General features: G+C 31.8%; 3 protein-coding genes across 5 annotated transcripts in view; 2 read left to right on the forward strand and 1 right to left on the reverse strand.

The window, feature by feature from the left end:
- The window catches only part of LOC145740282 (angiotensin-converting enzyme-like), a 59,874-nt gene that overhangs the window by 12,086 nt on the left and 20,007 nt on the right, over window positions 1-27,781 (reverse strand). Inside the window, exon 10 of the mRNA XM_081995729.1 lies at window positions 3,732-3,872. Within this exon, the coding sequence (XP_081851855.1) occupies window positions 3,732-3,872 (141 nt within the window). The remainder of the gene's footprint in view (window positions 1-3,731; window positions 3,873-27,781) is intronic.
- LOC145740296 (uncharacterized) lies at window positions 12,106-18,681 on the forward strand. Of its 2 annotated transcripts, XM_081995754.1 has the most exons (5): window positions 12,106-12,261; window positions 17,067-17,292; window positions 17,382-17,441; window positions 17,549-18,150; window positions 18,204-18,681. In XM_081995754.1, the coding sequence occupies exons 1-5, from the start codon at window positions 12,238-12,240 to the stop codon at window positions 18,429-18,431; spliced, it is 1,140 nt and encodes a 379-aa protein (XP_081851880.1). In that variant the 5' UTR covers window positions 12,106-12,237; the 3' UTR covers window positions 18,432-18,681. The 2 variants fall into 2 exon arrangements, with proteins under 2 accessions (XP_081851880.1, XP_081851881.1); XM_081995755.1 differs by lacking the exon at window positions 17,382-17,441.
- LOC145740295 (uncharacterized) lies at window positions 24,284-27,364 on the forward strand. 2 transcript variants are annotated; one of them, XM_081995750.1, is made up of 6 exons: window positions 24,284-24,435; window positions 24,492-24,786; window positions 24,838-25,094; window positions 25,501-25,698; window positions 25,756-26,001; window positions 26,054-27,364. In XM_081995750.1, the coding sequence occupies exons 1-6, from the start codon at window positions 24,421-24,423 to the stop codon at window positions 26,282-26,284; spliced, it is 1,242 nt and encodes a 413-aa protein (XP_081851876.1). In that variant the 5' UTR covers window positions 24,284-24,420; the 3' UTR covers window positions 26,285-27,364. The 2 variants fall into 2 exon arrangements, with proteins under 2 accessions (XP_081851876.1, XP_081851877.1); XM_081995751.1 differs by having other exon boundaries at window positions 24,850-25,094.

Genomic DNA, 27,781 nt, shown 5'->3' on the forward strand with positions numbered 1-27,781 from the left:
CTTATGGGTTTTTCTTCTCTGGTAAAAACTGTAAAGGAATAAATTGTCCGATCTGTGTGGGAACTTTTAGATATTGTTATAGGAAAACGTGCTTGATGTAACTTTTTTGTTTTTAATAAATTTGAGCGTTTTAATAGGAACCAAATTGTAGTAGTTATTTTTTTTTTGTATGACCTCAATTTAATGTGAGATTTTCCAATCATTCTGTGTAATACATGGATGCTTCCGTCAAAGATAGAAAACACACCGAAAATTATCAGTTTATCAGTAACTACTAAATTACGTCACATTTTTGTTGGCACCATTGATTTATAATGGTCTTACCGTTATTTACTGTAAAGATAACAGAAGAAGAAATTAAGTAAGTTCAATATAAAACCGAAATAAAGAAAAGTAAAGAACAGAAAGGTAAAAAATTGTAGTAAAAAAGCAAATAAATAAAAAGACGACACAAAACAAAAATTGCAATGCCTAGTATCACAAGGAAAAAAATGGTTTAACCACGTGACCAAATAAACTATTTTGTTATAATAGATCACGTTATTTGAGTATGTTTTTACATCTAAAAGATCAACTCAAGCATTCTCCTTTCAATCAATACGGTTTCTAAATTTAGTTAATAATTTATGTGTTCGAGCAAAAAACAAATTTTTTTATCGCTATTTAAATACAATTTTAATTCTGCTTTTTCAAATATTGTTTATATTTACCACAGTAAAACTGGAAACTGCAACCTCAGAGAGTAACTACATAAATTTTTGATTTGACAAGTTCATCGGAATGTTAAATCTAGCTTATTTTAGTTTTTATATGAACGATTTTGCTGAGTTTAGTAGGAGTATATTGAATGATGTCACCGAGACATCAATAAGCAGTTAAGCAAAAAACAGTTCCTTTAGCATCGTTTCTTATAATTTGGAGTATTTTTCTCTGAATTCGCAAGTTCAAAATACTGTAATTGATGCAAAAAAGGAAAATGTGTATCCAAAAAAGAGTAAAATCGAAAAAACCCCACTTTGGACTTCCAGCACTTAGTGTAATGAAAATATTCTGTTTTTTGACTATGTGGACAACTAAAGTAGTCTCTCAAATTAGTCACAATATAGAAAAAGAAAAACTGCTTAATGCAAAATGTATGACTTTATATCATTTTGCTAAATAACATTTTGTTCAAGAGAATGTTAAATCTAGCTTATTTTAGTTTTTATATGAACGATTTTACTGAATGTTGGAGGAGTATATTAAATGATGTCACCGAGACATCAATAAGCAGTTAAGCAAAAAACAGTTCCTTTAGCATCGTTTCTTATAATTTGGAGTATTTTTCTCTAAATTCGCAAGTTCAAAATACTGTAATTGATGCAAAAAAGGAAAATGTGTATCCAAAAAAGAATAAAATCGAAAAAACCCCACTTTGGACTTCCAGCACTTAGTGTAATGAAAATATTCTGTTTTTTGACAATGTGGACAACTAAAGTAGTCTCTCAAATTAGTCACAATGTAGAAAAAGAAAAACTGCTTAATGCAAAATGTATCATTTTGCTAACATTTTAACATTTTGTTCAAGAGAATGTTAAATCTAGCTTATTTTAGTTTTTATATGAACCATTTTACTGAGTGTTGTAGGAGTATATTAAATGATGTCACCGAGACATCAATAAGCAGTTAAGCAAAAAACAGTTTGCACAATAAAATACCACCACATGTTTCATATAAGTTAACGACGTAATAGCCTTCAAAATCATTACTAAACCCCAAATTACCGTTTTAAAAACCCAATTTAAAAAATAATGTAATATCTAAAACTAATTAGCTGACCTAAATGTGGAGCTGCCCTAGATGTGTTCCCTCAATGTCAAGCACCAAAAAAAGTCCCTATGCACTCGAATTTATCGTTTTAAAATTAGCAAGCAATATTTAATAACAAATCCCTTTAATCCTACTAATATACCAATTAAAAGCGTGTAAATACGCGATAATGAACCGCTACCGAATAGATTAGCATTAAATTAAGCAAAATGAGGTTGAAAAACTGAGAGAACAATGTTAGCAGATACCACTGGTCATTACAATGGAAAGCGATGACTGGTTCATCTCCAGTTTAATTAGAACCCATTCAACGATAATGCCGGTTCCTTTAAAGCAAAGATGGTGCTAGTTGCATTCGATTTCGGTCGAAAAACCACAAATTGCTTAATAATGTTGTTTTACAAATTATGTAGTGCATCAGACGCCGACGAAGTCGGTTTTATAGTTATGCAACCAAGAAAGTGGACCTTTTGGTCCTTGGGATTCATTGAACAGCATTGTAACCACAAAATTACTACTTTGTATTATGTACAGTAACCAAGTTGCTCGTCAAGAAGAATCAGAGGACTGATAAAGAGAAAATGTTTAATAACCAAATTATTACAATCCATTAATTCAGTATAAAAGTGGAACTCATTTATTTTATGAAAGTTTTTGTCTAAAATAAACACATAAACTTCTTGGAGCACAATATCTCTTCATTTTACAACTATCAACCTTTTAAGTCAAAGCTGTCAGTAAAAACAGTTTTACCAACCAATAACCATTTGTAGTACTTGTATTTTTGATTTTAAAATTTCATAATCGTCCTGACTACTGTACAAAATTGGTAGTGTAGGTTTTAGGTTAGAATAACGTACTGTTTCTAAAATTAATAAAGTTTTTAAACAAAGAATAAAACTCACTAAAGTCAGTGTGTGTGTGTTTTTTTTTAAATTTACAGAAAATGAAATATTTAAACATTCAAAAACCTGAAAATCCTCTTTGAAAACTTGCATAGTGTATTCATTTATTTAGTAGAACAAGAGTTATGTGATTTGGGTTCATTTTTGCGTGACGACTATTTTTCGTTTTTATGGCAAAATCCATTAAGATAGTGGTGTAATTCAAGCAAATTTGAATTATAATGATATTTGTTGTAATTAAAGCATTTTGGGGCCTAAAGGAAATGAATCAGGTGCCAGAACAACAAAGGGAACTATAACCTGTTCTATTTCGTAAAACATATAACGTAAATTTGACATAGAATTTAGTTTTACAGTGATTAAATTGATTTTTAAAGCTGCTTTGTGAATAATTTGATCAATTTCTTTAACATCAAACTGCGGTGTAAAACCTGCTTTACTGTTGGAGATGCTTACTTACCATCATCACTGAAAATTAGACAAAAATTTATGTCAATTTGCTTTATTCTCACTGTTTTCGTTACTTTAGCATCGTTTTTATAATTTGGAGTATTTTTCTCTAAAATCGCAAGTTCAAAATACTGTAATTGATGCAAAAAAGGAAAATGTGTATCCAAAAAAGAGTAAAATCGAAAAACCCCACTTTGGACTTCCAGCACTTAGTGTAATGAAAATATTCTGTTTTTTGACTGTGGACAACTAAAGTAGCCTCTCAAATTAGTCACAATGTAGAAAAAGGAAAACTGCTTAATGCAAAATTTTAGAAAGACTTTTTATCATTTTACTAAATAACATTTTGCTCAAGTGCGTTTTTGTTTTATTCCTTAATCTTATATTCTTTGCTTTATTTTCCAACCTGTTTAATTTTATTTGTTTTTCTTTTCACACTCTTCACTTCGCCTTGGTTGTCACTATACCATCAGCTCTTGCATAGGTTTCTGCCCTACTTTTGAATTGTTTCCATTTATTACTTCAATTAGCACATAAAATGAATCGGAAAGCATAATAAAAACTTACTTGAGTATATTCCCAGCATCTTTACTGCGATAGATGTCGCATTTGTGTAGTGGCCTTCGAGGATCTCCTGGCACATATTGATCGGCAGCTTGACAAAGGGAACGGTAGATTTGGAACTGCAGCAAGGTACTAACAAAGTATCTGTAACAATAATATCACATGTAATCGTCCTATTTTGCTATAACTCTCTTGTGTGACGCCATAAACTATCGCGTTACACAAGATTTTAATGCCAATGCGTGACAGATACACCTAGTTGAAACGAGTTTATAGACGGCTCCGAAGCCGGAAAATGTCGCATAAAAGAAGTGAAATTCACGAAAATTCTGTAGTTTCTTCGTAAAATGGCCGGCAACCTTGCCCACTTGCCCAGTTGGTAGGTAATTGGGGTTTTCGTAACGTAATCAAAGCGCAAAACTGGCATCTACCAAGAGCGTTTGATTATGTCCGGTGTTGTAACCGCAAATTGCTACTTAAAACAGCTTAGATACGTATCCGAACGGTGATTATTATTGCCGTTCTTTAATTTGTACAGTTTTGTAATAAAAGTGGGTAAAAATTCCGACACACGACTTCTACTAAGTAATTAAGGGAGAATTGGTTGATCATAGTCATTTGTACTTGTATTCATTTGATTACAATCACTTTTTTTTTACGCCTTTCAACTACATAACGGAGAATGTATGACATTTTCAAATAGTAGTTATGTTCTATAACTTGGTTATGACAAGTTATACAGTTTACGCACAAATAGTTGGGTAATGTTTGTGGTTTTCATATGGAAACTTTGATGGGACAATTGCACATATTAGCCATAAGAATTAATCAAACTCTACTGTTCTTAAATTTAAGTTGGAAAAATCTATACAAACCTGCACCAAAAGCGATGCCAGATTTTTAGCGATGGCCAGGGTGTCTATTCTTGAAACAAGGGAGTTATCAAGAGAAAGGTATGCAGAATGTTATCCTGTTCCCTGCTTTCAAGAATTAGCACCCAGAACATTGGTAAACTGATCCAAAATATAAAATATCCACTGTCATTATAGCTGTGCCAAAAATTATGCATATAAACTAAGATTTTGTTAAAAGTTTATTATTTTTAGTGATGTATTGTAAATATCAGAACTAACACATTTCAGTTTATAACAAAATTTTTGAAACTATTCTAAGGACTTTAAGGATTTACATTCTCCTGTAACTTGTAACTGTGTAAAAGCATTCATCTTTAGGAAAGGACATTTAAATATAACACTAAGTTTTATGAATCGAAGGAAAAAACATTTGGAAGAAACTAATACAAATCATCTATTTTATTTATGATACAATGCATTTTAAAATCTTCTTTTTTATTACATACTCTAGTTTTTTAGAACTCTTTTTTTCCAAAACAGTCACGTGATCTTTAAAATTAAATTAGGAGCCTCCTTAAGGAGTTAGAAGGCAAAAAGTGACAGGATGTACCAAACTGGTTTTTTTAAACTAACTTTAGTTTGACTAAGCGTAGCTCCGTTATTTGAGAAGATACAAAACATGTAAATAAATAAAGTTTGTAGGAAATATCATTCTCTACAAGATTGTATTAAGAACTTTTTGGATTTAAGAGCCTTCTTAAGGAGTTACAAGGCAAAAAGTGGGGGTGCACCAAACTGTTTTTGTAAACTACAATTCGACTGAAAAATAGGGTGATGATCACTTTGAATGTAATAAGCTGTGACATTTCTTGTTTTCTCCTGTACTATTTTAATATTTTAATTTCTATTGCATTTTCGTAGGCCTGTACCCTATTGATTTATAGTAAATTTGTGTTTTCCACTTTTTACCGCCCTCAAAAAACGTTTTGTTGCATCAACCCAGTTTTTCCTAAATAACTAGAAAACGGTGAAAGTTATGAAAAATTTGCAAGGGACCGGAAATGTTTCTAATCAACTTCTTAGCTTAGCACCGTAAGTTTGCAGGACCGATTTTGCTTCCAGTATACAGGGTGTACATGAAAATTGTAGTGATTGACTGTTTGTGGTCACCCTGTATGCAATTTGTCAGATAGATTTTTTTGCTTAACACCACTGGAAAGAGGAGCTCAAGACGGTTAATTTGAGTGGTTCAACCTCCCTCAACTCACAAAAATAACCGAGTTACATGGTGCTTAAATTTCAAACCACAATTTGAACTTAATTGAAAATTTGTTGCATCAACCCAGTTTTTCCTAAATAACTAGCAAACGGTAAAATTTACAAAAGATTTGCAAGAGAACAAAAATGGTCCTAAAGAACTGCTAAACTAAATCTCTGGAAGTTTCAATTAGAAATTTACTGGTAAAATTGGTAAATTTCCCTGTCACACTTAATTTTACTTTACCTTACCGGTATTACTATGATTTTTTGCATCATTTTCACTAAACGGAAAAAAAGTGAAAGCTGAATATCCCACAAAATAATAAAAATTACGAAGTTCTAAATATACGGAATTACTCAAACTTGATGGCATTTTAAAAGTAAAATCCAATGCGACATTAACAAAATCCTTTACAAGTCAGTTCTTGCGCTTGGATTATAAACAGGGTGAAAGCGGTTCAGATTTTTTTCGCAGATGTTATCTCTCCTTGTCCACTAGACATAAATGGCATTTCTCCGTTTCTATTCAACCTCTCCTAATGGCCGTTTAAACGACTTTGGAGAGTCAAAAAGTAGATCATTCCACACACAAACGCATTCGACCAGAAGCCGCGTTATGAATAAATTTACTTGAAGATAAGCCTATAACGTGCCCCACATTTATTCGCCACCACATCGTTACATAATAGGATATTATTTTTCTTATGAATTATTCAAACGATATTTTTTTGCAGAGTGACAAGTTAAGACTTCTTCAACAGATATCGCTAAACCCAACTGGAACATTTTTTATATGTTACAGTTACGCAACTCCCAAAAGCAGTTCACGTATATCAAAGAAAGTGTTCCGGCCTTAAACTTGTTTTACGCTAGCGAAATTATTTCTTGATTACATATATGATATCTCCTGATATTGCGAAATAACTGCAAAACGAGGGCTATTCTTATATGGTAGGCTGAATTGTCTCGCATTGGAAAATCTCACTATTTGTTGTACACACAAAAACACTCGTTTAAAAAATATTTTGAAGATGTGAAAAATGCTCTAAGCAGGGCTAATTTTCTGAAAATGAAAATCGTAAATACCCACGTTTTGGCAGACAGTTTGCCCACAAAGTCTCGGAACAAAACATAAAACGGCGCATTCCCAATTTTACACAATTTCCAGCCAACAGAATAGACATTTTTAGGTTTACTGCATGCTGATTCGCATCTTCAACGAAAGTTATGTTTTTCGCAATCTTCAACGTTTAAAATTCAATTTTGCAGGTTCCAGCAACTTTTTAAGGTATAAATGTAAAAATCTAAGTCAAAAATAGCAAGTTAACTTAAAAGTAAAATTTTGGATTTTCTTGGCAGTTTCTATATTTTGAAATGTGGACACATTATTCAAAAACCTGAAAATTGACTTGATAGTGCAAATTCAAAGCTAGAAATATAAAAGTTGACTTAAAAGTGCAATTTTACGTTTTCTAGTCAGTTTTTTGGCTAAAAGTGTGGTAGACATATTCAAAAACTGAAAACTGACTTGATGGTTCAATGGCAAGTCTTTCAGGCAATCTTCAATGTTTATAATTCAATTTTGCAGGTTCCAGCAACTTTTTAAGGTATAAATGTAAAAATCTAACTCAAAAATAGCAAGTTAACTTAAAAGTAAAATTTTGGATTTTCTAGGCAATTTTTATATTTTGAAATGTGGACACATTATTCAAAAACCTGAAAATTGACTTTTGTTCAATGGCAAGTATTTCACGCAATATTCAACGTTTAAAATTCTTATTTAAAAGTTCCAGCACCTTTTTAAGATCTAAATGTGAAAATCTAAGTCAAAAAACAAGTAAAATAACTTAAAAGTATAATTCTGGATTTTCTAGACAATTTGTGTATTTAGAAATGTGGAAACATTATTCAAAAACCAGAAAATTGACTTGATAGTGCAAATTCAAGTCACATTCAAAGCTAGAAATATGAAAGCTGACTTACAAGTGCAATTTTACGTTTTCTAGTCAGTTTTTGTGGCTAAAAGGGTGAAAGACATATTCAGAAACTTTCAATTTACTTTATAGTTCAATGGCAAGATTTTGAGACAACAACGTTTAAAAGTCAATTTCAAAGCTTTCTGCAACATTTTAAGCTAGAAATGTGAAAATCTATGTCAATAAACATGAAGTTGGCTTTAAAATGAAATTTTGCTTTTCTCAGTAAAATTTTGTGGCAACAAGTTTGGAAGCCGTTGTTAGAAAGCCAAAAATCAGCTCTAAACATTTCCCAAAAATCTGAAAATTGACTAAATAGTTTAATTTTTAAAGTCAAGTAAGTCAAAAAACATGACAGTTGGCTCTAAAAGACAATTAGACATACTTAGTCGATTTTTCTGTGTATAAATGTAAATAGTTATTTACCTAACAAGTGTGGAAAGTGGTACTTTTGCGCACGAGACTCCACTTTGCGTCGTTAGGGCAAGCAGTTAAAGGGCGGAAAAGACGCTTTACGCATGTGTTAGGTACAAAATTTCGGAATTCAAAATTTTATTTTTGGTCAAAATTACTAAAATGAAAGCCTCTGTGTGCAAATTTGACAAAATTGATTAGAAGTGTAATTTTAATTGATTTAAAATCAAATATCGAGTTATTGTTTTTTGATTTAAATGTATTTTTTTCTTTGCTTAAACATCTCATAAAAAGGCTGATGCAAATCGGTATTTATGCTCTACACATATAAACTTCAAAATTGCAGGTTTCTTATAAATTTATTGTAAATTAATCTTGCAGTGCGGAAAAGTACTCCTTCCCGCACTCAAATAAGTGCAAATTGCACTTTACCTCACTCGAGTATGAAAAAAATATTCAAAATTTCATAACCCTGAAGTTTTTTAAGCTAGAAATTTGAAAATTCAAGTTAAGACACATGACAGTTGAATTAAAAGTGTAATTCTACGTTTTCTGTTCAATTTTTTTGTGTTAAGAAATGTGGAAATAATATTAAGAAACCTGAAAATTAACTTTATAGTCCAAATGCAAGCTAAATTCAAAGCTAGAAATATGAATGTTGACTTTCTATGCAATAATTCAGAGATGTGAATTGTGTAGGAATAGTTTTACGATTAAATTAATGATTGTATTAAAAGTTAGTTTTTTATGATAAAGAAAAATGTGAATCATCTAGACTTCACAATGTTAAACTGGTGAAATTTCGCAAAAACATAACTTTCAACACTTTTTAAGTAAAAAAAAATTTGATTTTAATAGCAAAGTGTGACATGTTCGGTACCCATCAAAGCGTAGCGTCCTTTACGTAACCAAGGCAAGTACGTACCGCGTCAGGTGGTACCCGCGATGACCCGGTAATCTAATCTGGCACGATTGACTAACAGCCATATGAGAGTAGTACTACTGGTACTGTTACGTCTGCACAAAGCAGTTCCCAGTCACATGAATTCATAAATTATGCGAAATTGTTGGTTTTACATTATTTATAATGGCGCCAAACCAGCTATGTAATAATTAAAAACCGAAATATTGGGTTAATGGGTTAGTAGTCCCTATCTGACGATTTCAAAACTCAGCTCAGATACTCTCAAACAGTTGATTTAGCTATGCCATAAGTAAATAATTATTAATAAATATGGAAAATACATCAATCACAAATTGGTGGGTTTTAAATAAGGAATTTACAAAATGCATCAACATTAACTACAGTGTGGGAAAATCCCCGAAGGTTTATAAAATACATAAAAAAATATTAAGTAATAGAAAGAGTAAAATTGTATTAATTTTTTTTTAGTTGTTTATTTGAAAATATATTTATAAACATCAGTGGATTGCATCAGTTTGTAACAGGTTGGGTGCCTATGGTTCTGTCGATCAGTTATTTAGTTTTAAATTAGGAAACATTTAATAAAAGATATATTTTATGACAAATTAACTTAAATTTAAATTTCACTGATCTATTGTTAAACCATAATGCTATATTGCCCTAGATCCAAAATAGGTAATGTCCATAACAACCGCAGAACATTATAAGCGATAGTTATAATAATGCCCGCTTATTTATAACGCCCCCGTTATTTTACAGCTATTTATGGGGTTAGAGGGAACATAATGTCCTGAAGTCCGTCTTAAATAAAAAAGTTACAACCTATCAAATATACAAAAAATGACAGTTTTAGTAAAAAGGGCATTTTTGGCAAATTTTTACTTTGCTCCCTAAGGGTTCCAATGCACAGAAAAGGGTATATTTATACCAAAGGACCTCAAATTAGGTGAAATTAGCACAAAAAAATTACTTCAAAATTTTCCATTTTTCAAAGAAATTGAAAGAATGGAAATTAGGGGTCTTTTTTGGGTACTTTTTACGATTCAATATCTTGGTAACGTGAGAAGCTAGAGAAGCGAGTTTTGGCTCATTTTATAGTATTTTTTATCCTTTTTCTAATGGCGGTTTAGCAAAATTGGTAGGAGTTGAAATTAAAAAGTTACAATATATCAAAAATACAAACAATTACAGTTTTAGTAAAAAGTGTTTTTTTGACAAATTTTCATTTTGTTCCATAAGGGTTCCTATGCACAGCAAAGGGTATATTTATACCAAAGGACCTCAAATTAAGTAAAATAAGCACAAAAAAAGCAGTTAAAAATTTTTCATTTTTCAAAAAAATTGAAAGAATGGGGGGTCTTTTTTGTGTACTTTTTAAGATTCAATATCTCGGTAACGTGAGGAGCTAGAGATGCGAGTTTTGGCTCATTTTGTAGTATTTTTTATCTTTTTTCTAATGGCGGTTTAGCGAAATTGGTAGGAGTTGAAATAAAAAAGTTACAACATATCAAATATACAAAAAATGACAGTTTTAGTAAAAAGTGCATTTTTGGCAAATTTTTTACTTTGCTCCCTAAGGGTTCCAATGCACAGAAAAGGGTATATTTATACTAAAGGACCTCAAATTAGGTGAAATTAGCACAAAAAAAGCACTTTAAAATTTTCCATTTTTCAAAGAAATTGAAGTAATGGGGGGGGGGGGGGTATTAAGGGTCTTTTTTGGGTACTTTTTAAAATTCAATATCTCGGTAACGTGAGGTGCTGGAGATGCGAGTTTTGGCCCATTTTGTAGTACTTTTTATATCTTTTCTAATGGCGGTTTAGCAAAATTGGTAGGAGTTGAAATTAAAAAGTTACAACATATCAAATATACAAAAAATTACAGTTTTGATAAAAAGTGCATTTTTGGCAAGTTTTTATTTTGCTCCAAAAGATAAAAGAAAAAATTCCAATCCACATAAAAGGGTACATTTATACCAAGTAATTAGGTAAAATTAGCACAAAAAAATCACTTTAAAATTTTTAATTTTTCAAAAAAACTTAAATTGGCTATTAAATAAATATTTTACGACTTTAACGTTTATTTTCAATTATCACCGAACTGTCGACTCTGTCTAACCTAAAAATGATTCTAGGCTGTAGTGTTGCTAATTACCAAATATAACCTTAACAGGTCCTGTAAACAAGACCTTGAACTCGCCTCAAGATGTAAATAGTATTTGTTTATGTATTTAATAAACAACCATGTGTATATTTATTGCAGAATAAGATTTTCAATAATAATTAGACAAGTGCTCACCAAAACCGAATTTTCCAAAACGGAACATAAAAATCAAATTCATTATTTTAATAAATTAGCACTTTTTGTGGAAACATAATCAGTCAAAACTTAAATAAGGTTCCATATAAAGTAAAGTCTATATGTAATTAAATTTTTGATATAAGTATCAATTACAAAAAATCAAAATATTAAACATTTTTTATATAGTATACAGGGGATTGCAAAGACAAAGAAATTATGTGAGACTTTGTTTCTTTTTGAACACTATTGTTAAGAACTTGCATCGTTGTAAAGAGAGGTAACATTTTGTGACAAAAAAAAATTAAAAATTAAAAAAAAAAATTAAAAAAAGTAAACATTAAAAAATATTGATTATTGTGACGCTTAAGACATAACTAGTATTAATAAATTAATAAAAAAATAAACTGAGAAATAATTCAACTTAAATTGCCCTACCTTTTCCAAAAAAATATGTATTATGATCTACTTTTAGTCTTCCATAAATGAAATCGTAACTTACCGAAAACCACCCTCATCATCATTATTTACAACTACTATCCAAACATTAAACCGTTGAAGCAAAACTAACCTCCAAAAAATAATAAAACCGTCGCGCACACCCGACAATGGCCGGCAGCAGGAGTTCTTGCATCAACCCACGTTACGTGGTACCCATCGTCAAAGAGTGGTAAGTGGTGCGGTACCCGGGCGGCGGTACCATCCGGCCACCGCTATAAAAGCCAACGGGGGCACGTTTTCGGTATTCAGTTCGCTTCGAACTAAGCACCCTTTTTCTTGCATGTCAGCCACGATGAAACCTTTGGTGAGTGGTAACCTATTTTGTGCCAAGTAGTATCCGCGACTACCTTATACCTGCTTGGACTACTTTTTTGTGTTTCGTGTTTCCAGTGTCGGTTTTAGTGATTTTTCATTTTATTTATTTTTGTGTTTTTATTTAATATTTTCCAAAATTTTACTTTAACAAGTGGTTTTTACATTGTTTATTCGTTGGTGGTAAAACAATAGTTTCAAACTCTGGTTTTCAATTTTTTTAATTTCTAAACTGAACGATTTCAGTACCACCAGTTGAATTATTTAACTTTTATTTATTATTTTCTGATCTATCTTCTAGAGAATATCAAAACTTTTATTTCAAAAAGTAACTTTCCAGACTTAAATAAATCCTTGCTATTTTACGCAAAATTATACTTTTTTATTGATTTACATAAACTTTTCAGTGTTATTAGTAATAATTACGTCCAATTTGGTGACTTTATTTGAATTTTATATGATTTTAACTGGATTTATGTTTGTGCCTATTGAGATTGAAAAATTTTCTCCTTATTTCATTGTACCTAAAAGGGTAACTCATTTAGACTAATAATTTAAATGGTGCTTTCCTTAAACAAGTTTCTAACCAAAACCTACATTCTACTGGTTTTTTGTCTGATTTAATAAATTCTATAACGTTTTGAATTCTAAATAACACAATTTTGGGATAATACATCAGATTAAGAGTAATATCATAATATTCGTTTCTTAGATGGTCAAGCATCACTTTTTTTAGTTTTTAAGGTCTTTTCAATTGTTTTATCAAGGTTCTTCTACTTTTCTGTTGAATTTTATTCCGTTTCCTGTTCTTTACATAGTTTAGCTGTTTAACTCTACAATACTATCTTTTTTTTTTGTTTTTTTCAACTGTATTATTCTCCATTTTTTACATTATGGTTTCCAATGGTTTACCAATTCCAAAAATAAGAAATACGTTAATGACGATCATCGAAATAAGATAAATAGTTAAGAATTCTTCAACTTTCGTATTGTTCATTCTTGCTGTCAAATTTAGAAGTTCATTTTCTTTCCCAAAAATCTCATTGGATCGAGATTTGAAGTACATAATGTACCTTTTTTCTTATTGCAACCCAAATTTCATAACATTCATTCATTCATGTCAAATGATTTAAATTAAATTAAATAATGTATACCAAGATCATAGAAATGCTACACTCTTCACAGTTTTAGTAAAACAAATGGGTATGATAATGGTCTTAATGCCAAAATTGGTAACTTTAATTGCATAATTTATAGCATATAACTGCCACTCACTACTCTCCTTTCTGTCAAGCCAAATTATTGAAACTTTTGTTTTGGGAAAAATATTATAATATTCTTTAGAGTGATGAGGGACTCGAATTTCCCAACAAAGCGACGCTCTTATTCTTTCTCAAAACAGAACGTTCTCTTAAACTTTATTGAAAGCATTTTTAAAATAATGTGTGTATCTTTTAAAATTATACATTTTAAAATATGTCCTTTAAGAATTTGATTAATTCTGACAAATTCCAAAAATATTAAAAAAACCGAAATTTATTAAGGTCTTTTTTATTTGTCTCTGATTATGTGAAGAGATGTTTTAAATTTAGAATTTAGAGTCATAACATGCATTTTGTTTAATACAAAGCTTTTGACTTGTATTCTTCCATTAAAAATGTTCAGTCCTTTGCAACTTGATAATTAATATTAAATGCTAGAAAACATTAACGCATTTGTCAGTAGTTGATGATTCTAAGACATAGATACAGAGTTGATCATGATAAGTCCACATGTGCAGTATTTGCGTAAATCACAGCACTTTTTTGGTCAAAAAGCAGCTGCTTTTTCTTGACCAATCACAATTTATTAGTAGATTTACTATCAGCCAATTTGCCAATTGTTATTTTGATACTCACTCTGTATATAACAGAAAAAAACATCAGTGGCGTTCTTATTTTCCTGGCGTAACGAATTGCTGATAAACTATCATTGTTTCAACAACAATATATCATCTTCATTATAATAACAATGGGTTTTGCAAACCAATTGGCTGAGGTCAGGACTTTTTTCCATTTCACTTTCATTACTAAAGCTCTTAAGCAATGCAAATGAGCTTTGATCAAGCAAAATACCTCTAATTGGCAGCGATATAGAATGTTAAGTGGTTGCAATCGTTTTTATTTTCACGGGCGGTTAATTGCAGGAATTGCAGGATGGCCTGATTTTTTTTTAATATGAATTTATTACACAATCAATGACACGCTATTATGTTAATGGTATTGGTGGGTGTTCGGACAGAGTATTTGCATATTGTTTTAGCTTGGTTGCATTACATTTTCTTTTTTTGGTTTATTGTAGGCGGGGATGCATATCCTGGATTACTTTTAGAATTTATTTTTAAGTGAAATAGTGATTAGTGACCGAGACATTGGCTTTTTTGTTCGATCGGCCATTAATCAACCGGAACAAAACCGCGAGACCTGCAAATTTCTTGTAAAACCTCAGAATTGTTTAGCGGAACGGTCAATGTCAAGTTTGGTTATGTTTGGTTTTTTTGCTCTCGTTACCTGGCCTGGCACAATGTATTTTTGTGATAAATTACACTAACGCAAGAAGTAATAATTGTAAGGAAATGACTACTTGTATTTGAAACTATTGTCTAGCTCGTTTTGTTGTTTTTGCAAACAATTCGGTAAATTAGGTTTCCTGAATGTACTGTAACATGAAAACCCCTGAAAGGTGATTGAAAAAGCTCAAATACAGTTTATATTTAAAAGGTCAGGAATTTTATCTGAAAGCAATAAACATTTTTGTAGTCACTTGGAGAAGTGATGAGGAAATATTATTAATAATACTGCAAAAATTGCTAAAAATTTGGGAAAAGCACTATAATAGATAGTAATATTAACTTAAAATTGAAATGTGCTAACTATAGCTACTTTTCTGGCACAGCATGACAGTGTTTTTTAACAAATTGTAAAAGAAGAAACCTATAATTTACCAATAACTGTAGTTTATAGTTAAGTTTGAAATGCTACAATAATACAACTCATAAAACTAAAAATGTTGTGAGAGTGTCAAAAATAACTTAAAAATTACTTCTGCAATGTGTACATGTGTAATGTCTAAAGGTGTTAACTCTTGTTACAACAATTTTCAGCAAATGTTTAGGAGTACTAATTTGTTTCAATCATCTGTTATCTGTACATATTTGAAGAGTAATTCCAAAAACGGCAAAGAGAAATTTTGCCTTTCAACGATTTTTCTGTAGAATCTAGACAAATAGCTAAGAAAATAATACTACACCATTTCCAAATGTAGTTCAGAAAGGACCAAGGGAGATTCAGAAAAGGTCAAACGTAATTCAGAATAAGGAACTGCAAATCAAAAACCATCAAATGAAGTTCAGAACATTCAAAGGCAATTCCATAAAATACATTATCTGTGGGTAAAATTACTAAAACTAAAACTCCAAGGCACTTTAACAAATTAATATACTTTATAACACAATGAATGTTATGAAAAAAATAACACAATTTAGGTTAAAAATTAAACTGAATTACAGTTGATATACTTTCTGAATTGCAATTAACAATTTCTAAATTACACTTTACGATTTCTGAATTTCAAATGACTATTCTGAATTACAGTTAGAAACGGTGTAGATTAGTAGTAATTTAAAACTGTTAAAGCTCTCAAAATCAAGCTTAAAATGGCAACATTGTGAATTATGTTGACAAAATTACTGGTGAGTACTAATAAAAGTGCCTTAGATTCTGTGCTTAGACCAAAATTAAAAAAAAAACAGTTTTTTCCAATTTATGACCAAAAAACGAGAAAATTCACTGTAAATCTGTCATTTTGAGCTAAGTTTTTACTTATTTTCTAGAAAATGCAACTATACTGTTCACGTTAAAGAAGCACAAACAAAATGTTAAAATGTTGCACTTGTTTGTTTTACTTTAAGCTTTTCCAGAAAAGAAAAATAATGAAGAATATTTAATATTGGCAAGAGAAAAGTGTTTATGCTTATGTTAAATGATTGTCTATATACAGGGTGTACTATTTTTGTCTGGAAATTGCACTCGAGGATAAAGCATAAAAAAAAACAAACTTGCCAAAATTTTGACTGGTCAAAACTAGAAATATTATTGACATATACAAAAATTACAAACCTACTCATTTTAAGCCTTGAAAATGAGTTTTATGTTTTTAAAAAATTTTACTTTAAATGAAATATTACAAAATCATAAGTTTACTGTTTCAATTGAAAAATTAGTCAAGTCTAATCAGTGTTAAGTGATTAGACTTGACTTTTGAATCAGAGAGAGATTTAATGATTTTGTAATTAGTAAAAACAGTCTTGTAATAACATATTTTGGATGTTTAAAGTTTAAAGTCAAAATCCACTAAATTCTAGTTTGAGTGGTTTAAATGTCAGTTTTGGTTCTACTAAAAAAACTCAAATTTGCTGACATTTTTCCTTTGAATATTGCAACAAATCTAGCAATTTTCGGTAGAACTAGAAAATCTTCGAATCTTTAAGACCATATTTCTGAATTCTGTCTGTGTGACATGTAATTTGTCTAATTAATCTAATTTCACTTTTACTTTTGCTAAAGTCTCTACAGTTTGTATTAGTAAAAACTTTTCTAATCCAGAATTAAAACTAAATCAAAAAATAATCAAGGTTAATACTTCTTGTGTTCGTATAATCTTTCAAGTAGCATTTTTGTCCCAATTCGACATTAAAGCAACTTTCTGCTCCATACATAGAATTAGCTATTTCTTAGAATATTTTTATGTTTGTTACAGTTACTACTGTCGATCTTAGTCCTTGCAGCAGTAGCGGTCAACGCTGAGGGCAAGGAGAAGAAATCGGCAGACAAAGAAAAAAAACAAACCAAACGCGGATTGCTTAGTCTTGGATATGGTTACGGAAGTGACATCGACCATGGATACTCAGTTGGTTCTGGAGGACTTGAAGGATTGGGAGGCTGGGATGGTGGTTATGGAGGCTATGGAGGAGGTGTAAACCTTGGTAAGTGATAAGTAATTTTAACCTTGCACTCAAAAAAACTCTGCCCACTCCTCTGTTTGTGTGTTTGGTAACTTATACTGACAATATAGTGTCTGGTGGGGCTGGTTATGGCTTCAGCGGTTACGCTGGCCCTGAATTAATCGACTTGGGTAAGTCTTCATAAATGTAAAAAAGTCATTCGATCACAACTAACTCCCTCCATATAACAAGCCTTTTCATACGAACCTACCACCCAACGCAAACTTTTCTCTCACAGGTTCTCACGCAGAAAAGACCATCACGGTAGTCAAAGGAGTGCCAGTACCCTACCCAGTAGAGAAACACATTCCCTACCCAGTAACCAAACACGTACCATACCCAGTCAAAGTAGCAGTACCACAACCCTACCCAGTGTACAAACAAGTTGCTGTTCCTGTCAAGGTTCCAGTCCACGTTAAAGTCCCAGTACCACAACCCTACCCAGTCGAAAAGATCGTACACGTCCCAGTTCAAGTACCAGTAGACAGGCCCTACCCAGTCAAAGTATTGGTACCCCAACCCTACCCAGTCACCAAACACGTACCATACCCAGTGAAAGTTCCAGTACCACAACCCTACCCCGTAGAAAAGCAAGTTCCAGTACCAGTCAAAGTACCAGTGCACGTACCCCAACCCTATCCAGTCTACAAAGAAATCCCAGTACCAGTTAAAGTACCAGTAGACAGGCCCTACCCAGTTCACGTACCACAACCGTACCCAGTCCATGTGATCAAAAACGTCCCATACCCAGTTGAGAAACCTGTACCCTACCCTGTCAAGGTAGCTGTGGAAAAACCAGTGCCATACCCAGTGGAAAGACCATACCCAGTTGCTGTCAAGGTTAGTCCCTTATCAACACTAATAATTTTTCACTAAAACTTTGTTCTATTCAGGTTCCAGTACCCCAACCCTACCCAGTTGAGAAAGCAGTACCCTACCCAGTAGAACGACCAGTACCCTATCCAGTCAAAGTGGCCGTAGACAGGCCCGTACCATACCCAGTGGCCAAACCTGTACCATACCCAGTGGAGAGACCCTACCCAGTACCAATTAAGGTACCAGTGGCCGTACCAGTGCACGGTGGTTACGAACATCAAAGTTACGGAGGAGACTGGAATTGAGGAGTGATCCGCGCGGCTGCGCCCTTTTTTTCTTGTTACCTGAGCCCTGTGGAGCTACCTAGCCCTGTATAAATCTTCCTTCTAATTTATGTCCTACCCTCTCTATTGTGAAACGGTCTTATTGTTTTGTTCGTTTTTATTTATATGTGTAAAAAAAAACTATGAAAACGAAAAACGCCAAATAAGTTAAGTTGTTTTCTACTGAATGTAACTTATTTTTGTAGAAAATAAACGTATTTTTGTACAATAAGTAGTTTCATTAATTTTGCAAGCCGATAATCAATAAATCAATGGAAACCACCCTTCACCAGAATTACATCACAAGCAGCGTGACAGCTACTAATTCACTGCTGCTACTAATTCACTGCTGCTAAAATGTAATTTGTATCAGATCGTTTCCTTGTAAACAAAGGCCGTTCGTTACGCAACTGAGCGACTATTTACTATATCAAATTATCGAAAACGATAAAAAATTTCGAAATATCTCTGCTAAATAATTAAAGATAATCAGGTTTCAAAACTTGGTAATGTACGAGCGTTCTCCTTGGTTGCTCTACCGTGTAAATATGGTATACACATAAGACAGATTGGTTTGCCAATGCGTTTAGTTGGGATTTATTGCGACACTTGGTCGAAAATTTGCATTGAAACGCATTTTTGAAAGGAAACCGTTAGATTTACTTAAAAGATATGAAGTGGAACTGCAGTATGCCAATTCACATAAAGAAAATGCCAACGGCCAAATTGTTTTTTTAAGTGTATATGGAAACCTTTGGTTTCAAAACTTCAATGGGACATTTTTCGTAGAATTTGATGACTAGAAATAGTAAATAAATTACCCTAAAGTACTCTTTCCTAGCCGGTAATATTAATTTTTTTATTACTTTATTATATTTTAGTTTTGCTTTAAAAACCGATTGTACAGGGGTAATTACTAATAAAAAAAAATAATAATAGTAATTACTTTTTTTTTATTAATTTTATTTTTATTTTTTATTTTATTTTACTCTCACTGGGAACTGACTAACACCCTTTTTTGAGCTTCTTTGTATGTAATTCAAAATACTGAAATAGTCATTTGATTACTGGCTGTAGCCCTAGTATTTTAAGGTTTGGAATATTATGATAGTAATTTTTAGATTCAAATTTAAAACTATATCAAATGGCTGTCAGTTTTTTTAATTTCATACGCAATACGGGGATGCCCGAAAGGTCAGTCTCCAGTGAATGACCATGTACAAAACGAGAAATTATTCTTAAAGCCATTTTTCCGGAAATTGCAGAAGAAAGAGTTACTATTATCCCCGATTATCAACTGTTGTGTGTGTAAAAAGTGCAAAAAGTGAAAACTGAGTAAGTATGACCTAGCAAAATTCTTATAAATGCATCATCAGTTTGGTCCACTATGTATACTAATAATAAACAAGTTTTGTAGTAAAATACCGAAAAATATTTTAGAACTAAAACTTACAGCGACATCTAAGAGCTATTTTTAAAACATTGCAAAGCTGTTACAGTTTCTTGAAATCTACATCAATAATTCAAAACCGGAATTTGAAGTCATATTGCTGTTTACTGCTTGTTCACTATTGATAGTAAATAAACTCGAAAAAAAATACTAAAAAGTTTCTACATTGTTTTGTATATAAGTATACAGGGTGTTACTAACACTGAAGTATCACTTAAAGTTAAAAAATCTTTCTTTAAATGGTCGATTTGAATTTTTAGGATTCAGACCAGCTACCTCCACCTTTTTTTTAATAGATTGGTACCAATTTTTATGTTTTCTTTAAGAATTTCTGTAGTCAGCAAAAAATTAATTAAGTTTTTATCTTATTTCCAGCTATTTGAGTTGAAACTTGAGCAAAAAACGGAGGGTTTCATTATTCCCTAAAATACCTCATAACGTGTTCGATTCGAAGATGGATTAGAAATGAGATTTTTGATTATTTGAAAGAACTGAAAGCTCATCCCTATGTCAACTTCTAATTGAAATATTATTACATATTTTAGTCAACAATAAAACCTGTTCTTTGCTCAAAATGTAAACTCAGATTTGTCGAAACTGGCTGGATAAAATTTCATTGAACTTTAAAAATATGTTATTTGATATTCCAAAATTTCACCTTTGCAGCTTTTCCGGATCATTTGGAATACTTTGTATAAGCTTACACCTGGAAAACTGTACCTTTCTCTAAACGTCTTAAGATAAATTGGATAAATAAAGTTTCAATTATTTTCTTATTGGGATTTAGCAACATTTTTCACATGTTCGGCCGACCTGGTACTACCAGTAACGTGAGTGCACCAAATTGTACAGAAATTTATACGTACGTTTTGGTAATCTCAAGTATTCCCAAACCTACAGGGTGAAATTAATACTCATTATGTGATGTTAATGACGTTTGTCAAAATTCTCCAGTGACGTAGATATAGGAAGATGGTTTTCATGTTTTCGCCGTTTTCAAAGGCCCTAAACCTACCCAACCCAACGTAAAAATTGTCCTGGAAACAGAAAATTGATTTAAGAAGCTTAAAAAATGCCATTCTAGTCAGTTTTCATAATTTTTTGACAAAGTGACAGACTTTAGTATTGTAATTGGACCTAGACATGAAAAACTACTTTTTCTACAATTTTTGACTACAAATTCACACATTTAAACCTTGAAAATTGACTTGGACACCAAAAAGTGACTCTAAACTAATTAAAAGTGACATCACAAGCTTAAAATTTGCATTTGAAGTAAATTTTCACAATTTGAAGACAAATTGTGAAAATTTAACAATTTTTTTAACAATTAAATATCTTAGTCTTGAAAATAGTTCATTTTAAGTTCTTTTTACTTTGCTTTTCACTTTCTTAAGTGTTTTAAAACTGCTTTTAAAGTTTTTGGCGTAGCAGACTTAAAAAGACAATTTTTACATCCTTCATAAGCTTAAAAATATCATTTCAAGTTTTGCCACTATTAAATTAACTTCTAGACATCTCAGTGCAAAAAATTCTAGCATTTCTCAAAAATCTAGTTTTTAGTGCTTTAAGGTTGTTTTCAAACTGAAAAATCGAGTTTCAAAACTATTTTCACACAGTTTTTTACTTATCTGGCCTGAAAGCCAGTTTGTATCCTATCAATAGTCTTGAAGCATTTATTTCAAGCTCCTTCACTATTAAATTGGCTTCTACACATCATAGATGCAAAAAATGGTAGCATTTCTAAGAAATTCGGACTGTTTTTAGTCTTTTAAGACTGAAAAAAGAGTTTAAGACTATTTTTACTAGTAAAAGTCAAGTTTCAGACTCTTCAGTAATGAAAGTAAACAATTTTGGCACTAAATGCTACGATATTAGTCTTGGGAACTAATTTTTAGAAATGAATTGAATTCTAGACTTGTTTCAGTCCAGAAAATTGAGTTGTACACCAATTAAAGTCCTGAAATAGACTTTTGGACTCTCTTTTAGTCTCAGTAAAGTGAAAGCCTTAAAAGTCAACTTTGAGACTATCTCAAAGTTTACTCGACTATGGATTTGGAGAACTGTATCTTCCTTAACAGGCGTTTTTCAGGAAAATGACATAATGCATGTTAACTTATTTTTTGATGGTGGATTATTGACACTTAAAACTGGACCACCCTGTAGAATTGTCTGCAGAAGCTATTTGAAGTTCTATTAATATCGAAATTATTACACTTTCATAGATTAATCATAATCAAATTAGCTGTGTAGGTTTCTATCTTACTTGGCTGTCCACTGAGATGTAAACGCTTCTTTGATTTATGATACTAAATAATATTTGTTACAAAAAAAATATGAAGAATTACTTTGATTAGTCGGTTGCTGGAGTTGCAAAACAGGTAATAAGAGGAAAATAATTAATGGAATCAACGTATTGTAGTCTACATGTGTGGTAATTACAAATTTAAGCAGCTTTCAAGTATTGTACAATGATTAACGTCTTTCAATTGTGTTTATTTACCAACTTGTTAATCCACAGCTTAAGAGATTTATAAGAACTATTCGTGACCGGTAATACCGTCATTTTCAATCCTCCAATCAAATATCAATCAGCTTTATTTCGACTTAAAAATCATAAGAAGATTTTGACAATGTTGCTGAGTACTGCCGAGTACCATTTATTACTCCTTTGTGACTGATCACAATAATATGCATTTTTGTACAATTAAAGGTGTTTTGTCGTACTTTTATGTACTCATTTAGCGACCGGCATAATTAATCGCCCATTATAATAAACAGAACTTAGCAATAAATTATAACTAAGAAAGTTTATGCACCGAACCCCAGTGAGGCATGATTTGTAATTCCAATTGTAAACACACAGTCAGAAAGTTACATCTGCAACTGCAATTGTTAACAACATTTAATAAAAATCATTATTAAACTAGGCGACAGGGCCGTGGATTACGGAATCGTTTGGCAATAATAGCCTTTAATTTTCCAATGATAATGCAAAAAACTTATCGTAGTCAGATAAATTAGTCGGTTTGGGTCAGATGTAAAAGTGTGTTACGTTTATTTTAAATGCTGATTTTCCTATTCGCGTACGACCATAAGGCGTACTACCTTTGTTGACTTTCTTGGATTATTGGATTTTATAGATGAAGCAATGAGACCAAATGTAGGTATAATACTAAAAGTTAATAAAACGAATGTAATTCGAATTTATTAATCAATAATGAGGTTGTGCTAGAATATTGGTTTTTTCATTTTCCTCAATTTTACTGGGACCTGGAGCCGTTTTAGAGTTTGTTGCTATTTTAGAGCTGACTGTGATCTTGTGTTATTCCTAAAAATTTAACTTTTTGCTTAAACACCACGAACTTTTCCCAGATATCATCGCATGAGGTAAAACTGTCATTTTCAGTTGTTGTTTTCATTGATCTTTGCTGATTCTTTGTAGATGAGCAGTTTCTCAGATCGACTCAAGCGTTTATTGCTTTTTACCTCTTTCGTCCTACCATGGACGTGTGGAATGTTCCTGTTGCTGCTATTTTTGAATTAATTGTGAAAGTTGGGAAAAAACTGTAAATTTTGATTTAACTTGTTTTTGTCGCTCTGTGACAAAATATTCTAAAAAGTGCATAGCTACAAGAGACAAAATAAGGTATGAATAGTTCATACAAAAACAAGACAGAAATGTGTAACAAGCCTCTTTTTCTGACTTAACTCTCTTCAGCAACTAGAAATTTCGACTTTACCAGAGAAAACTCTGTTTATGGTACTGTAAATACTAAGTTGTACAATTTTGCTGCGATTAATAGAAACAAAAAAGGCCTAACCTCCTAAATATTCTAATCTAGTTCAAGAAATCAAGCCTCTAACCATAAAATTGGATTTCTGGTGTAAAATTTGAATTCTAATGTCAAAAAAAAGTTACAAACAAAATATAAAAACAGAAAATCCTAAATGAACAGAACTTTCGCAGTATCTATTGCTAAATTCAATTTCTTGTTTCTCATTCATTTTTTTCTTTATTTCTATTAAAAGATATGTTTTTCCATAATCGATATAAAAAATTACTACTAATAATTTAGAATGTTCTATCAATAAGTTAAGTTAGGAATAGTACCCAAGAACTAATAAGCTATAACTAATCATTTTAATTTGAGAAAATTTTAATTACAAGTAAAAATTGAATATCTCAAAAACTATCAGACCTCAACCTACTACTGTTAATTACCAAGTAAACTACATAAAATATGTTATCTAATTAACTACACGAATTTGTTTAGTAATTCTATTAGGTAAACACGGAACCCCTATAGTGACTTAATCACCACACAAAATCATAAACCATTAGGATCTACCTGTAATAATAGTCAAAGTACTCTTAATCTCATTAATAATAATCAGCAAGAATAAGTGGCAAAATCAGATCAATTTGGAAGGGTCTCCAATTTTCTATAAATTCAATAAGGTCTTTTATCGATGTAGTTTTCGCGATTAGTCACTATTCGCGTTAGTTAGTCAAAAACCATGATTCTTCGTAAAGTAAGTGACCATTTTGGTGCTCAAATTTGGAAAATTTTAATATTCAAAACTTCTAGACGTGCCTGTTAGTGTTACTTGTTGCTGTGGCTTTGGCTAAAGACAACACCAAAGCAGAACCCAAAAAAAGAAGCCTTCTTCTTGGATTGTTAGCTCACCATAATAACCAGAAATGGTCTAGTCCACCTAAAAAGGAGGCCGGAGTGGAGCTTGAAGAAAAAGGTCACTTGGAACTTGCAGATTACTCCCAATTTAATATTGGGGGTAATGTTGAGTTTGGGGAACAACTCCAAAGTTTCGGTCATCATGGGCTTGAAATTTCAGAAGGAGAAATCAAATGTCCAGTCTTCCAACGTAAGTGTATCGAATAATTAGTAATGTAGCTTAAGAAGATAATCTTTTAAGTGCCTATTGAAGAGGAAAAGAAGCAGAAAAAAGAGAAGATTGTAACTGTAATCAAGGAAGTGCCGGAACCTTACCCAGTAGAAAAGGAAGTCAAGGTACCCGTATACAAAGAAATAAAAGTACCAGTGGAGGTTAAAGTGCCTCAGCCCTATCCAGTTTACAAAGAGGTTAAGGTACCCTACAAAGTGTACGTGCATGAGAAAGTTCCTGTCCATAAACCAGTACCTGTAGAAAAGATTGTCAAAGTTCCTGTTGAGGTAAGTTATAAAGTATCAGTTGTACATACATAGGGTGGCCCAATAAGTCGTGCAAAGGATAGAGAAATTGTTGTTAGGTTAGGCACTACTACTACAATATGTCATGTGACATTTGCCACAAGAGGAAACTATCGAAAATGTCTTTGAAAGAAATGGGGAAAAATATCTCCAAAACGGAGGATTGTGGTGACTTCATCTTTACAACATTTTAAGGAGCATTTACTGTTCTATAGAACGTTCTACAATTTTTTTAAATTTTTTTACTTCTACTATCTGATTTGCTGATTATGAAACAGAAGTTTACACAGAAACGACCAAAACTTTGTTCCAGGACATCAAAATTTTTTGTTCGATTTGATGGCATTTTTATTAGCCCATTTTATACTTTTATCTCTTATTTTTTTAGGTTCATGTAGACCAACCTTACCCAGTTGAAGTTAAAGTCCCTCAGCCTTATCCAGTCTACAAGGAGGTTAAAGTACCTTACGAAGTTAAAGAACCATACCCGGTCAAAGTAGAGAAAGAAATTAAAGTACCAGTCAAAGTGCCTGTACATGTTCATAAACCTTACCCGGTGGAAAAAATTGTCCATGTGCCTGTCAAGGTTTAAAACACAACACCAAAATACTTTCACAAGCATTTAACAACAAAAATTATTTAGGTTGAAGTAGACCACCCCGTGCCATACAAAGTGGAGAAACCCTATCCAGTTAAGGTGGAAAAAGAAGTCAAAGTACCGTACGAAGTCAAGAAACCCTATCCTGTTAAAGTGTATGTGGACCGTCCAGTACCATACAAAGTAGAGAAAGAGGTTAAAGTACCTTACGAAGTTAAAGTACCACAACCTTATCCGGTATACAAGGAAGTCAAAGTGCCAGTATACAAGGAAGTACCCTATCCAGTCAAGGTACTTACATACAACTGTGGTTTGTTGTAGTATAATGTCCGAATGTTTGAAGGTACATGTGGAACGCCCAGTGCCTTATGAAGTGATCAAACACGTACCCCATTATGTGGAAAAGAAGGTACCAGAAAAAGAGTACGTGCCGGTACCAATCAAGGAGGAAGAGAAAAAAGAGGAGGTAAAATGCGAACAGCAGAGTGAAGATTCTCAAGGTGGCGGATCAGAAGAGGGAGGAAAGAAGAAAGGTTTAGGGTTAATCAATTTTGGAGAATGGGAAAATTGGTAAACCACCTGAATTTTTTAAAATAGATTAATTTTCTCTAATTAAAGTTAATAACAAGCTTTAGCTTCACCAGTCAGTCAAGTTAACTTTGAAATTCATATAGTGAGAGTTTAACATAATGCTGTATTTTTTTATAAACAAATTACATTGTTTTGTCAAATACTTTAGTTTTATTTAAATTAAGGACGGAAGACAAGTTTAAAGTTTAATTGGAAGACAGATTTAAATCTTTGAGAATGAGTTAAAAATTTTAAGAGAATTTGGATTACCTGAAGAATAACCAAGTAAAGTGCAACAAATTTGAGAGTGAGAATGGAAGATGTATGAGTTAAATTGAGACAAATATTACTATAAAATAGTACTCTGGATAAATTTATTCTCAAATCAAATGGAAACTGGTCAAATGAAAAGGTTTTAGTAAGTAAAAGTATTTTTGTTGAAACGGTCTTTTAAATATTGCACCAATGTTTTTGTTGGCTTATAAGTGGCAAGTACTTAGTTTAACTTGCATATATCTTAAGTCCATTTTCTGGCTAAAAATATTGAAACCACTATTTGTTTGACCACCAAATTGTCCGCAACTGCAAGCCAGTTATTGAGAAAGTCTACTTTTCAGGATGGAAAAATTGATACTGAAATGAAAAGCTGGATTTAAAGGTGACAGTGTTATGCCTCATTTACAATTAATGAATCTGGACACAATAAATGTAAAAATAATCGGAATATGTAAGAAAAAGCCGCATTTCCTGTTAAGTTAATTTCGTAATAAGTTAATGTTATTATTGATGTTATTAAAGTTAGTGATGGTATTTCCGAGATACAGAGTAAGTCAAAAATTGAAGCACTGCCAAACATGTCCTTAGATACCAACCAAACTATCAAGTGTACTGAATAGAAATTCAAGAAATTTGCAGCTCTTTCTGAAGAAATCCAGAAAAAGTATCCAGGTTGTTTCACTAGGAAAAGAAATTCAGTAGTTCGATAGAAAATTTTTTCGGAAAGATATGCACATTTACATATTATTTCCTTCAGCTTTAGTGATTTTCTCTGAGATTTCTGTATAGAGTAGTATTTAAAGAAAAATTGAATAAACATGTCTGAACCTTCAATTTTATAGCAGTTTGGGTGACAAAATGAAAACTTTCAAGATTAATCGCCATTTGCACTGTCGTACTTTAAGCTGAGTTTAAGTTAAGTGTCGTTCAGACTGTAAATTTTATCATCTCTACTGTCACAGTTTGAACCACCCTTACTTTAAACTTGGTTTAAAGGAGACATTGCAAAGCTAATGCAAACCTCCTGAATCTCAGACATATTAAACAAAAATCAAATACTTTATCATTAACATTTTGCGGTATCTAGACATATTAATAAAGATAAGAATCAAAACCATTGACGGAACTAAACGTCGTAGAAGAACCCATAAAAAACGAAAGTTTGCGCACGAATCGAGCGCAATAGTTTATGCAATCGACGATTTTTATTACTGCCCAATCTACG

This window comes from Ips typographus, linkage group LG1 (genome assembly GCF_016097725.1).
Source record: "Ips typographus isolate SLU linkage group LG1, UJ_Ityp_2.0, whole genome shotgun sequence".
NCBI lineage: Eukaryota > Metazoa > Arthropoda > Insecta > Coleoptera > Curculionidae > Ips > Ips typographus.

What these genes read in the sequence shown, in the direction of transcription:
- LOC145740296 (XM_081995754.1), top strand. Translation starts at nt 12,238, where the DNA reads ATGTCAGCCACGATGAAACCTTTG. An exon ending in CAGCCACGATGAAACCTTTG is followed by an intron (nt 12,262 to 17,066) that starts GTGAGTGGTAAC and finishes TGTTTGTTACAG; the next exon opens with TTACTACTGTCGATCTTAGT. An exon ending in CCCTGAATTAATCGACTTGG is followed by an intron (nt 17,442 to 17,548) that starts GTAAGTCTTCAT and finishes TTTCTCTCACAG; the next exon opens with GTTCTCACGCAGAAAAGACC.
- LOC145740295 (XM_081995750.1), top strand. An exon ending in CAAATGTCCAGTCTTCCAAC is followed by an intron (nt 24,787 to 24,837) that starts GTAAGTGTATCG and finishes TAATCTTTTAAG; the next exon opens with TGCCTATTGAAGAGGAAAAG. An exon ending in AAGTACCCTATCCAGTCAAG is followed by an intron (nt 26,002 to 26,053) that starts GTACTTACATAC and finishes GAATGTTTGAAG; the next exon opens with GTACATGTGGAACGCCCAGT.